At 47.1% G+C, this 13,294-nt stretch overlaps 1 protein-coding gene across 1 annotated transcript in view; it reads left to right on the top strand.

The window, feature by feature from the left end:
- Positions 1-13,044, top strand: part of LOC107116900 (solute carrier family 2, facilitated glucose transporter member 3-like) — a 37,017-nt gene extending 23,973 nt beyond the window's left edge. Inside the window, exons 9-10 of the mRNA XM_015418923.1 lie at positions 9,446-9,649; positions 10,053-13,044. Coding sequence (XP_015274409.1) covers positions 9,446-9,649; positions 10,053-10,280 — 432 coding nt within the window. The 3' untranslated portion in view covers positions 10,281-13,044. The remainder of the gene's footprint in view (positions 1-9,445; positions 9,650-10,052) is intronic.
- The last annotated feature ends 250 nt before the right edge of the window (positions 13,045-13,294 follow it).

Genomic DNA, 13,294 nt, shown 5'->3' with positions numbered 1-13,294 from the left:
CCAACAATATAAAATTCAATACAATTAAAACCACATTAAAACATATAAAACATACATATATGTGGGCCCCTGACCATAAAGGGCTTTAAAGGTAAGAACCAGCACCTTGAAGCGAATTCGGTATCCTGTCGGCAGCCAGTGCAGTGCTTTCAGCACAGTCTGGATGTGCTCTCGCATAGGAAGGCCCATCAGAAGCCTGCCTGCAGCATTTTGCACGAGCTGTCTTCTGGATTTGGGTCAAGGGCAGCCCCATGTAGAGAGCATTACAGTAGTCCAGTCTTGAGGTGACCATCGCGTGGATCACTGTCACCAAGTCCTTGCATTCGAGGAAGGGAACCAACTGCCTGATCAGCCAGAAGTGGTAAGAGGCTGACTTGGCAGTGGCTGCTACCTGGGCCCCCATTGTTAGTGAGGCATCCAGGAGCACTCCCAAGCTCTTGACCTCTGGCACTGGCACCAGTGGCCCCATTGAAGGTTGGGAGTGGGATCCCTACCCTTGGGCCACCCCTGCTCAGGCAAAGGACCTCTGTCTTCGTCAGATTCAATTTCATTTGGCTCAATCTGAGCCAACCATCTACGGCTTGCAGCAGTCAGTCCAGATCTTCCGGTGTAGAGTCAGACTGGCTGCCCAACAACAGATAGAGCTGGGTGTCATCTGCATACTGGTGACATCCCAGCCCATGCCTTCGGGCAATCTGGGCAAGGGGACTCATGTAGATGTTAGATAAAATTGAGGACAGCACCGCCCCTTGGGGCACTTCAAAAATCAGTGGGTGCCTTTGGGATAACTGCTCCCCTAGCGCCACCCTTTGTCCCTGACCCTGAAGGAAGGAAGCCAGCCATTGCAAGGCAGGCCCCTGGACTCCAGTGTCGGCAAGGTGGTGGATCATTAACTGATGGTTGACCGTGTTGAACGCCGCCAACAGGTCCAACAGCAACATCACTGCCAATCTGCCCTGATCCAGATGCCTCTAGAGGTCATCTGTGAGGGCAACCAGTGTCGTCTAGAATGGAAGTGTCGTCCAGAAAGCTCTGTAGCTGAATTGCCACAGCCCTCTCAATTATTTTGCCCAAATAGGGCAGATTGGAGACTGGCCAGTAATTAGCCAATTCAGCCAGATCCAGAGATGGCTTTTTCAGGAGGGGACGGACCACAGCTTCCTTGAATGCCCTAGGGAACTGTCCTTCCGAGAGGGACTTGTTAATAATCTCCCTTAGGGCATCTCAAAACCCATCATGGCCAGCTTTAATTAGCCATGATGGGCACAGGTCAAGGCAGCACATGGTAGGGCATACCATTAAGAGCAGTTTGTCAACTTCCTCCAGGCTGAGTGGACTGAAATAATCCATAACCTGACTAGGACGTGCATGGAGCCTCGAGTTCACTGTCTCAACTGTGGTGGGGAGGACATGGTGGACTTTTATCTGCAAAGTAGCTCACAGAGGCCTCACAGCCAGTGTCCAGTTCCCTAACATTTGGTCTGCCTTGTGGCAGAACAGTCATAGACCGAATTATTCTAAATAATTGGGCTGGGCATGAGCTCGCAGATGCAGTCATGGCCGCATAGTACTCTCAGTGGCTTTGAGTACCATCTCGTAGGATCTCATAAACGTCCTATAAGCGCACTGCTACTGTCTCTCTAGCCATCTTAGCCTTTGCTTCATCAGCCACAGCTCCTGGGTAAACCAAGGAGCCAGCCAAGAGTGAGGGCGCAGAGGGCATTGGGGAGGGATCTCATCGATGACCGCTGAGAGTCAGCTGTGCCAATCCTCCACAAGCTCATCTAACGAGCTGCCAGGGGGCATCGGATCCCGCAGGGCCATTTGAAGCTACATAAGGTCAATTTGGCTCCGCGGGCGAGCTGAAATCAGATTGAGCGTGTGTCCGGCCCGGTGAGTGGGAGTCATTACATATTGGGAGAGTCCTAGTGCCACCACGGGTGACTCTAGGTCCATCGCCTGAGTGGAGGCCACATCATCCGCATGGACATTGAAATCACGCAGGATAATCAGTCTAGGGTGTTCCAGTGCCCAGCCCGACACGACCTCCACCAGAGATGGCAGGATGCTGGCCAGTTCTTTTTTCATCAAAAAACCAAAGATAAAGTAAAAGCAAAGGCAAGTCTCACCTTACAGTAATTATGTTTTGTTGTCATAATTACTACTTTATGTTTGGTTTTATATGATTATTTTTAAAAGGGAATCTTTTTTTGCCTAAAATTTTGTACAATAATGAAAACATTGACCTTTATTCATAAAAAAAATCAATAAAAAGGTATGCTATCCTTTTATCTGGGTCACATCTAACTATGGGGCTGGCTATGGGGATAGTAGAGGCCAGATAATGATTTTTAATGAAATCCTAGTTTTACATTTAAAATGCTAGCTTATCAGTAGGTTGACATTAAAGTTTTTTGTCAGTATTTGGGGTTGTTTTTTTTAAAACTTTGGTCAGTAAAATCAGTATTTTTGACCCTCTGACTAGTTTCCACCCCTGTGACCTTAATAGGTTGGAAAACTGAGCTAAAACAAATGGAATGAATTTCAGTGGAGATAAATGTAAAGCTCTGCATTTAGGTAAGAAAAATCAAATGCATAATTATAGGTTGGGGGAGACTTGTCTTGGCGGTAGTATGTGCGAAAAGGATCTAAGGGTCTTAGTAGACCATACACTGAACATGAGTCAGCAGTGTGATGCGGTTGCTAAAAAGGCAAATGTGATTTTGGGTTGTTTCAACAGAAGTATAGTGTCCAGATGACGAGATGTGATGGTATCGCTTTGCTCTGCTCTGGTTAGACCTCACCTAGAGTATTGTGTTCAGTTTTGGGCACCACAGTTTAAGAAGGATATAGACAAGCTGGAACGAGCGGTTCCTCAGTGGAACAGGCTTCCTTGGGAGGTGGTGGGCTCTCCTTCTTTGGAGGAGGTTTTCAAGCAGAGGCTAGATGGCCATCTGACAGCAATGCAGCGGATTCTGTGAACTGAGGCAGATCACGAGAGGGAGGGCAGGAAGGGTTGCCTCAGTGCTTAGTTCTTGTGGCCCCTTTTTACATGCCCAGGGAAATGCTGATGGCCACTCTGGGGTCAGGAAGCAGTCCTGAAGGGTTTTTTGTGATCTTCTGGGTGTGGAACAGCGGTCACTACGGGTGTGGAGGGGGAGGTATTTGTGAATTTCCTGCCTTGTGCAGGGGGTTGGACTAGATGACCCTGGGGGGTCCCTTCCGACTCCATGATTCTGTGATCCTCCTGCTGTGGCCAGCAGTGCTAGATCAGCTTCTAGCAGCTTGGTAAGCTTTGATTTATCCCCCCCCCCAATGACCTGCCGCAGCTCCCACAGCCATGATCCCATTGGTGCCCTGTGGCATTTTGTTTTTCATAAAGTGTTAAGCCAGAAGCCTGTTGGTTTCAATGCTTTGCCAGTTGATCTGTCCTTATAAAAATGCCAGTTATCTTTCCAGGTGTACATCACTATGGTGGAACGATGTACACTTTTCTTAGGAAATAACTTCTGCCAGAACAGTCCAGTAAGATTTGAGATGATGGTGGACCCAAATCTGTGCTTCTGTAAGGTGTTTAAAAAACACCCACACTGACAGGAAGTTCCTGCCTGGCTCTCTTCTTCCCCTCCCTCTCCCTCCCTCCCTCCCTGGCTACAGGAGAAGAGATGGTGGCCCAGAGAGCGGGAGAGAGAGCCCGGAGGCCGTGGCCAGTGGGAAACAGCGGGGAGGGAGGGAGGGAGGGAGGGATGATGCTGGGGGGGGGGCAGGGACTCCACCGAGGGAAGGGCACTCCTTACTAGGCAAGACAAGGACGGTTGCCTAGGAGGACATAGTTGTCACTAGAGACTGAACGCAGCATTGTCTGATTTCAATCTGTAGAGTTTGTTGCTGAGGGAGAATTAGCCACCTTGAACATGTCTTAATCCTGGAATAAATCCTCTAAATATAGCTGACTGGGATGGAATCACATAAGTGTTACATAATTGAATTGCTTATTGCTTGCCAGTGTATTTTCAAATGTAAAAATAAAATCAGACAAGGGACTGAGATAAAAGCAAAATGGAAATGGACTGGAAATATGCAGTGGGGGATGGGCTTGGCTTCCGTTTCCTTTTCAAAAAACAAGGAGATTTTAAGTTTCCTTTATATAATCACTGAGAATCAGGGGCGGCTCACCCGCTAGGCGAACTAGGCGTTCGCCTAGAGCGCGGGTTGGCCCTTAGGGGCGGGAGGAGAGGCAGGGGCGGCCGCAGGAGCCAAGCGCAGCGGGCCCCCCTCGGGCAGGCCAGCCGCTGCCGCATCGCCAAGGTCCACCATGGTGGTGGTGGCAATGGGGCTGGGCGGCGGGAACAGCAGCGGCGGGGCACGCAGGATGTGCGGCCACCTCTTGCCACCCGCTGCTGCTCGCCCCGATGGTGGTGCTGCTGCTCGGTAAGACAACAGCACCAGGATGGGGCTGGCCGCCGGCATCCCCTCCGCTGCCCTCCCTCCCTCCCTCTGTGCTGGGCGTCCCTCCCTCCGCGTGGGGCATGCGCTGCCCCAGTGGAAGAGGAGGAGGCCCGGCAGCCGCTTTAGTGGCAAGTAAAGGAGGCGAGGCAGGGCCGGAGGGGGGGGGTGCAGGGGGCATCATGTGGTCCCCCGCGGCCTGGATTGCCCCCCCGCAAGCTCTCTCGCCTCTCTGCCTCTCTCGCCTCGCCTCGCCTCATCGCCTTTTCAAGGCACAGGGGCAACTCCGGCACGCCCGGCCATGGGGAGCCGGCGGCGGTGCTGCTGCTGGTCAGGGCTGTGTGGAGGAGGAGGAGGCTGCTGCTGCTGGGACCCGGCGGCGAAGGCAGGCAGGAGGGAGCGAGCCCCTGGCATGGCAAGGCCAGTGAGGGCAGTGGTGGTGGAAGGAGGGCGCGGGCGTACGGGGACGGACCCCCGTCCAGGTGAGGCAGACTCGGCATTGAACTGCGACCCCTCATCCCCCCGCCCTCTGCCCACTGGTGAACAAACCCGGGGAACAAAACCGCAGCTCCTTTGCCCGCCTGAGTGCAGCATGGGGGTAGCGGAGGCCGTCAATCTCGCCCTTTGTCCCGACCCCCCTTGCCCCCCCTTTGTTCCCCAATCCAATAAGCGCCGCTTCTCAGCCCCTTCCTGGCGGTGCCTTTTAGAGCTAGCCCAGCCGCCACAATGGCACCGTGCACTCCCCATTCAGGGCCTTGGCATCCTCGCCTGGGCCGGACAAGGGGATTACCGCGGCTGCCTGCCTGCTAGAGGGTGGGAGGTGGGACCCACCGGGGTAGTGCAGAGCAGGCCGAGCTCCCCGAAACCAGCCTCCCCCGGAAGGCGGGCAGGCGAGCTCCGGAGGATTACGGTGGCCTCCCCACCCCCAGGAATTAGTGGTTAGGAGCGCGGACTCTAATCTGGGTGATCCTCCTCCCAGCCTGCTTGGTTCCGGCGAAGAGGTCTCCAGGCCCTGCTGGGAGGTTGGCATCTGTGCTCGCCTAGAGCGCAGGCTAACCTCGGGCCGGCCCTGCTGAGAATTATAGAGGGACCCCTAGATATGTTTGATGGATTAAGAGTTTTATATTTCTCTATGTAGAAAGAAACTGTTCGATGGAACTTTTGAGAGTTTAAGCTTTTCTTATACAAATACTGAGAATTACTGAGAGACCCATAGATATGTTTGATGGAATAGGATCCCAGTATCTCTTTATCCAGATTAAATAATTCCCCAGTAAACAGCTCAAGACAATTAACAATATACTCAGAAATATTTAAAATATTTGAGGGAATTCTTGAGGTCTTTCCTCTTCATAATCACTGAGAATTTTAGAGGGATCTCTAAATATGTTTGTTGGCTTAAGAACTTTATATCTCTCTTTTTAGAAAGAATATGTCTGAGGAGACTTCTGAGATTTTGAGCTTTTCTTATATAGCCACTGAGAATCATTGAGGGGCTTCTGGGTGTGTCTGATGGAATGAGACTCCAGTATTTCTTTATTCAGAACAATTAATTGTCCACATTACCAAATAGTATAAGAAATTCAATAGTACACTTAGACAAAGCCCATTTTAGTAGAAAAGAAGAAATTGTATGTTTGCTGACCTGCAAAATATGTTTTATCATATATATTGGAAAAATGAAATAGACTTGGCTTATGTATGAGGCATGATAACAGATAAGAGATTGATATTGTATCGTATCTCTATTTTATGTTTGTTTGGAAAAATAAAAAAGTTTTAAAAAACCAAAAAAACAAGGAAAGGCCAGGTTAAAAATTCTAGGTAAGCCATTTACAAATTACAGTTTCCAATTGCTTTCCTGTGGGGTAGACTGTTAGAGGCCTTTGGTGTCACTGTGCCTGCAGGCTCAAAGGATCTATTTCTGTTCTTTTACAAAGGATGGCTTGAGGAATATAGACCATGGGTAAGGTGCTAAGATGGCATATGGCCTTTCCCCCGTGGGAGTCTGTAGCATCACTGCCCACACCTGTCAGTCATGGAGGGGAAAGTGGACTCTGTCCCCAAAGTGGCAAAGCAGGGAAACCGACAAACCCAATACCTGGGGATCCTGGCTTGTCCCCCTGAAGGCCCCCCCCCCCATGCACAGGACAGAGGAAGCGTGCTCTGAGGAGAGTGCCGGGGCATGTCATAAGAACATAAGAACATAAGAGATGCCAATGTTGGATCAGGCCAAAGGCCCATCCAGTCCAACACTCTGTATCCCACAGTGGCCAGAAATACCAGTGCCATCAGGAGGTCCACCAGTGGGGCCAGGACATTAGAAGCCCTCCCACTGTTGACCCCCCCCCCAAGCACCAAGATGACAGAGCATCACTTGCCCCAGAGTCCCTATCTATACCTTGTGGCTAATAGCCACTGATGGACCTCTGCTCCATATGCTTATCTAATTCCCTTTTGAAGGCGTCCATGCTTGTAGCCGCCACCACTTCCTGTGGCAGTGAATTCCAAGTGTTAATCACTCTTTGGGTGAAGAAGTCCTTCCTTTTATCCGTTCTAACCCGACCGCTCAGCAATTTCATGGAGTGCCCACGGGTTCTTGTATTGTATTGTGTCCAGCCATGGGAACCCTGCAGATACTGGGTTGTAATGCAAATGCATTCCCTTTTGAGAATCATGTTCCTTATTGCCTCCCCATGAAGCCTTTGCATTAATTTTGGCTGCTTTCAAATGCTTCCCTAGGTTTTTATAGTAGAAAAGAGTAAGCGTCCAGGAGCACCTTAAAGACTAACAAAATTTATAGTGAGGGTATGAGCTTTTGGGAGTCCCGGCTCACTTCTTCACTTCCTTGACTTAGATTTTAAGGTTAAGTTAACCTGCGTTTTTGAACTGGAGCTGCAGCAGTAAGGCAAGGAGCTGCACCACTTCTGGGATTTAAGTTTGTAAATAACAATCAATGAACATGAATAGGAGGAAAGGAAGTTACTTGCATTCAGCTAATATTGGGGTCAAAGACTCCATCCTACAGGAGAAGAATGTCAAATGGTACTACAATTTGAAAGAACAAATAGTTAAAGAAGGTAGCCGACTAATAAAATGACTTTTGAACAATTACTGGAGATTCTAGATATCAGGAAAAATTTATAAAATGTTACTGCAATATGACACCAAAATGGAGCAAGTAAAAAACTGCATGACAGAATGGATGCAAAATTTTTGACAAAATATACATGTCAGTGGGAAAATCTCTGGATTAAAGAAATTAAGTTTACCGAATATTAAATATTAAGGGAGAACTGGTATAAGATGTTCTTTAGGTGGCATATTGCCCCTAAAGATAGAGCAAAGGCAAACAAAAGAGTGCTGGAAACGTCAGAATACAGAGAGGGCAACATTCTATCCTATGTAAGAAAGCAAGAAAATATTGGATAGAGAGACATGAAGAAATGCAGAAGATACTAAAATTTAAGTTTGCAATGGACCCGAAAAGTATGCTACTAAACTTACCAAGCAATATTATAAAAATACACAGTGGATTATTTAAGAATAGGGTGACAGTGGCCAGAGTAATATTTGCAGCAAAACAGAAAGCCACAAAATGTCCAGACTTGAAGGAACAGAGGAATAAATTGAATGAACATGTGACAATGGCAAAGTTAACATCTCTTTCATAATAGACCAACTTCAGAATCTCAAGAAAAATGGAAAGGTTTTTTTAACTATGTATGCTGCGGTCAGATGTGCCTTTAGATCCAACATAGCTTCAGATGCCTGATGGACCTAAAGTGCACGATCAGACAGCAAAATGTGGGAAAGATTCCGCAGTTGGCGACACTCTGTGCTGCCCCGCCACAGAAACAAAGTTAAAAGACACCAGGCAAAGTCCAGTCCGAACACTTGCCGATAGGGATGGATTTTCCTTAGTCTGATCGCTCAAGTGTGCACTCAAGTTGTTGGGATGGTCTGCCCATTCCAGCCTGACTCAGTGCGTTTCCCCCCCACTTAGCAGTATGTGCATGACCGCATACTCCATGGGGAGCTCAATTCCTCGTTTATGCGCATGGGGAACAAAACCCACCTATTCGCTTGAAAGTGGCGTCTGATTGGCAGTGATGGGCTGAGCAAAGTGAAGTGTGCTCGTGCTGCTGGGAGTCGAATTCCACTATTCCAGGAAATAGGGGTGCTTGCCCTCTGTGCCAAATGGCACATCTGACCACAGCCATAGCTGAAAATCAAGGAAAAATTTAAATCAAAATAGAGAATGATAGAAAGATTTGGGTAAGACATGTTTCATAATGGAAATGTTATTAGATATGAAGATAGATGGAAAAGATAGAAAAGGTAAAGAGAAGTGAAATATTAAATATAAACTAAATTTAAGCAAGTTCTATATAATGTATATAAATGTATGATTTTTTAAAACATGAATGAATATAGTTTATAATTTATGTCTGCAAATTGAAATAAAAACTTAATATAAAGCAATAGCAGCTAATGAACTTGAATGGGAGGAAAGGAAGTTAATTGCATTCAGCTGATACTGGGGTCAAAAACTCCATCCTGCAGAAGAATGTCTTCGGGTTATTTGTAACATTTTACTGGTGCAGAAAGGTGGCCAAATGAGTAAAGGAAGACCATGTCTTCCCTGGAAGCTCAGTTACAGTTTTCCTGTCTATTGCAGGATTGGTGCTGTAAGGGAGAAAGGCATCTCCCCCCCCCCCCCCCCGCCAGGGAAGCAGGATGCCTAGCAGGATATCTAAAACAAACAAACAAGCAAAGGTTCCCAACTGTTCTTTTCTTGTCGGGAGACGTGGGTACAGAACCTCCAGACTGCAGAACTGTGGAATGATAAGTGTGGAACTGGAGGAATCCACTGAGCTATAAAAAAAAACGAAATGCTTTGTGAAAGCGGAAGCCTCTTAGATCTGTATTGTTTAGTTTTCTGAATGTGGATAATTCACTCTCCCTCTCTCTCTCTCTCTCTGTGTTGCAGATGCAGGGCATTGTATCGTGGATGAGCTACATCAGTATTATTGCTATTCTTGCCTTTGTGGCTCTCTTTGAAATTGGCCCTGGTCCAATCCCGTGGTTCATCGTGTCCGAACTCTTCAGCCAGGGTCCTCGTCCTGCGGCTGTGGCTGTGGCTGGTTGCTCCAACTGGACATCAAACTTCCTGGTGGCCATGCTCTTCCCCTATGCAGCGGTGAGAGCTTCAGAGTTCATCACAAGGGGGGATTAGAATGCAGGACTCCAGCCCCAGTCGGGCTCTCTGGCCACTTCACCGTGCTGGCTCTTGGGGAATCTCTAAACAGTACAGGGTTCTGAACTTAGTGCTTGCTCTTCTGGTTGTGGGGTGTGACAACTTTTGCTTTTGGCTGCATGCCCAGGGCGCAAGGATTCCGGTGAAGTTGTAGCACGTCCAATGTAGCCCTTGCAAGGCACCTCCCAGGAGGAGGAGGGTGTGCGCGTGCTGAAGGCACCTGCCTCTTGACTGCCGTGGAGACAGGGCAGGAAGATGAGCCTGCTGGGTGATTTTTGACCCTGGCAGAAGATGGCCGTCTTAAAGCTTCCAGGCCCGTGACTTTCTTTTTCTGTCTTCCTTGCAGAAATATTGTGGTGATTACGTCTTCATCATCTTCATTGTCTTCCTCGTGTTCTTCTTCTTCTTCACCTTCTTCAAAGTCCCTGAGACCAAAGGCCGGACTTTTGATGACATCTCCAGTGGTTTTGAGAGGCGAGCAGAGGATGGCGTTGTCACAGCAACTGTGGAAAAAGGCCCCGTGATGGAAATGACCAGTATACAGCCTGTGAAAGATGTTGCTGTAGGTATTTAACGTCTGTTCTTGACACTCATACAGGTGGGGAGCTCCATGTCAAGAGAGGCTAAGCCTCTTGCAAAACACCGAAGCGAGTCTGTTGCAGGAACCCCGTTTCCCACCCTGGACGTCATGACGGCAAAGCTAACCCCACCCCCTTTTTCCTGCTACGCGTCTGTGGAGACCTGAGAAGAAGAATAATTCTTGCTCAGTGTTTTGTGTGTGTGTTTTAAAAAGCTACATTTACCTTGAATTGTTACATGGGGTTAACATGTTTGTTGCCTGTATTGGTCAGTTTTGGCTTTGGAGCAAATTACTTTTTCTTAAGTGGGCTAAAGCAACCAAGCAACTCCTCTGCCCTGTCTCTTGCCAGAGTGTTTTCTACTGTGTGACTGTGAGGATGTTGTGTTGCAAGACTGTGGCAATTAATTTAAGTGAAAAAAAGAAGCCATGGCTGTGTTTCCTTTATCCTCAGGAAATGGGACCAATGTGCAAGAGATCTTTTTTCTCCTTTTTGGGGGGACTGGTTGTAAAATTTTATTTGCGTGAGTTTATTTCTGTGTCACTTGGCTTATAAATATTATTTTTTTAACGTAAAAATACCATCCTATGTAAATATTGACCAGGAAAAATGTTTTAAGAGAAATAGCTATTTTACAAAATGCTGCTGTGAATTGAGATGTGTCTGTAAAGGCAGGCCCTGAAACACCAAAGAGAGAAAAGAAAGGGGAAGGAGTCTCCAGAGGGGTGCCAGACCTTAACTGGGTGACTCTGGTCTCCTTGAAGGGGTAGGTTCTGTGCAGAATACAGCCATAGGGCCGCTGTACTGGGCCCACCAAAATACTTGGCACTAAGAATTGCTGGGAAATTGTGATAATGTGTCAGTGTTGGCTGTGTTGACTTGATTCCTCTTCACAAAGAAATGAGACCATTTATTTTAGTCTGTTGGGAAGGGACTGACTTTCCCATTGCTGCTATTGTGTGAAGACTTAAGTGGGAAGGGAAACATGCCTGTCCATCCATCATCACGGGATGGTGGCAGAGAGACTCTTCTGTAGAGAATGCGCTGTGATTTCTCATTCATGGTTTCATCACGGGCGGCCTGCGGGCGGCTAAATTCAAATAAACTGAGCTGAGTGGCCAGAGTGTCAGGCCAGGCTCGGAACCCCCCCCTCTGCCAGGGGAGTTTGATGGGCGAATGAAGAGTGGGGTTGGGGGCACCTGCCCTCCTCTGGTTCGGTAAACCCCGTTCATCTCTTCATTACTCCCTGAAACAGATGTGTTAATTGGGGGGGGGGACTTCACAAAAACCATGGGCACTAAAAACAATAAAACCTCTCCCAGTCTCATTTTCACATCTGTACATGCCCTGGAGGGCATCCCCTTATCATCTAAGTGGAAGGTTGTCTGAAGGCCCCAGCTGACCTGAGCTAATGTCTTGTGAGACTTGCTCAGTTCCCCTTTCCCCCTAATCTTAATGTAGAGAGAGACAGAAGATATTTTTGACAGAGAAGCAAAACTAGTTTTTGAACCTGTATTTTTGCAATTGATTATTTTCATGATGAAATAGTATGGGCAGCTTCACTGTAAGAGAAACAGAACAAAGTTTGAGTCCATGGGCACCTTTAAGACCAACAAAGTTTAATTCTGGGTAGAAGCTAATCAGCTAGGATTCTCGAACACTGGAGAAGCAGGGCATGTTAGAATTCAGACCAAAGTTTCTAAAAAGTTGGCACAAAAAAAGTAGCGTAAACCTTAGCTTGCAGAGGTCTCAGGTATGTGCTAATCAGAATGAACGTAGATTTGAGGCTAGGCTGCAGAAACAAATGAAATAGCGAAAAAATCATCCTTGTTGGAGAGAAAAGTGGGGCATACATGTGATGGAGTGTGGGGGATTCAAGGCATTCCATGGGCAGGGAAACGAATGAGGCCTTGGGATGTCACTAATTAACCTTTCCCCAATCCATACTCCATGATGGAATGGGAAAGAATCTTGAGTCTTGAGAAGGCATTTAACTATACCGTAGACCTGAAGGAATAACAGACTCTCCTTTTTTTTACTGGGAATGGCTACAGTTCTGAGGAAGGAACTAGAAGTCACAAATAGTAAATGTTGGGTGCCCTCAACAAACTGGTTGTTATGTTTTAAACAGACGTAAGGGTCTAGTGTAGATATCAGCATCACAGGCACTGATAGGATCATCCTTTAATACAACTGGAATTGCTGAAATTCATATTTGAATGTGTGGTTTTTTAATCGGTTGGGAGGCTCTAGTAGCTTGGTCACATTTGCTGTCTTGAAGACCTTTTTCTCAAACAAGATGCAAACCTTTGTGAGATCAGATAATCCTTTGCTTTTTCCTCCTTGGGCAGTTTAGGCAGCCTGACAGATCCTCCTCATTTTCCTCCATAGCAGGCTGTTTATTGCATGTGCCAAAAACATCTTCTCAAGATTTTTGGTTTTGTGCTGAAAAATGCACCCGTTTAAGTTCTCTCAAAATCGTTTCATCTTATGCCCAGTCGCCACATCGGGGTCTGTCTTCATTCACAACTTTCATTGTTAATCCTATCAAGTCCTGTAATTCAGGTGCGCTACAGCAGATTTCCTCCAGACCTTTGACGCCTCCCAAGAAGCAAAATCGATTGTGGATGGATGGAACGAACCCCTTTTGGCCAAAGCTTTGGTTTGAAATGTCTGTCATTTTGTTTTTTTACTGCCTGCATTGTAAAAATTTCAGTGGGTTTTATTATTGTCACTGTTACATGTTTTTAAAATAAAAGTCTGGAGGAAAAAAAACGTGTTTATCATATTGCTTTGTAACCCCTCATTTCCTTATCCAAGATGGTGGAGGCCACTGTTATTTCCACTAATCAACAGCTACATGGAAGTATTAAGTTCAAACTAGGTATGCCACAAACTTGTAGTGAAAAGGTTCAAGAGCCGGGATCACTTCGGGAGCTGAGACTCAAGAGGTCTTCTCTTCACTGCCTGAGCTGAAGAACTCTCCAGACAGCTGTGGTTTGATGGTCAT

The sequence above is a fragment of the Gekko japonicus genome, unplaced genomic scaffold, assembly GCF_001447785.1.
Source record: "Gekko japonicus isolate JY-2015 unplaced genomic scaffold, Gekko_japonicus_V1.1 scaffold2269, whole genome shotgun sequence".
Classification (NCBI taxonomy): Eukaryota; Metazoa; Chordata; class Lepidosauria; order Squamata; family Gekkonidae; genus Gekko; species Gekko japonicus.
Note: the sequence above shows the minus strand (reverse complement) of the source record. Positions and strands in the feature narration are given on the sequence as shown.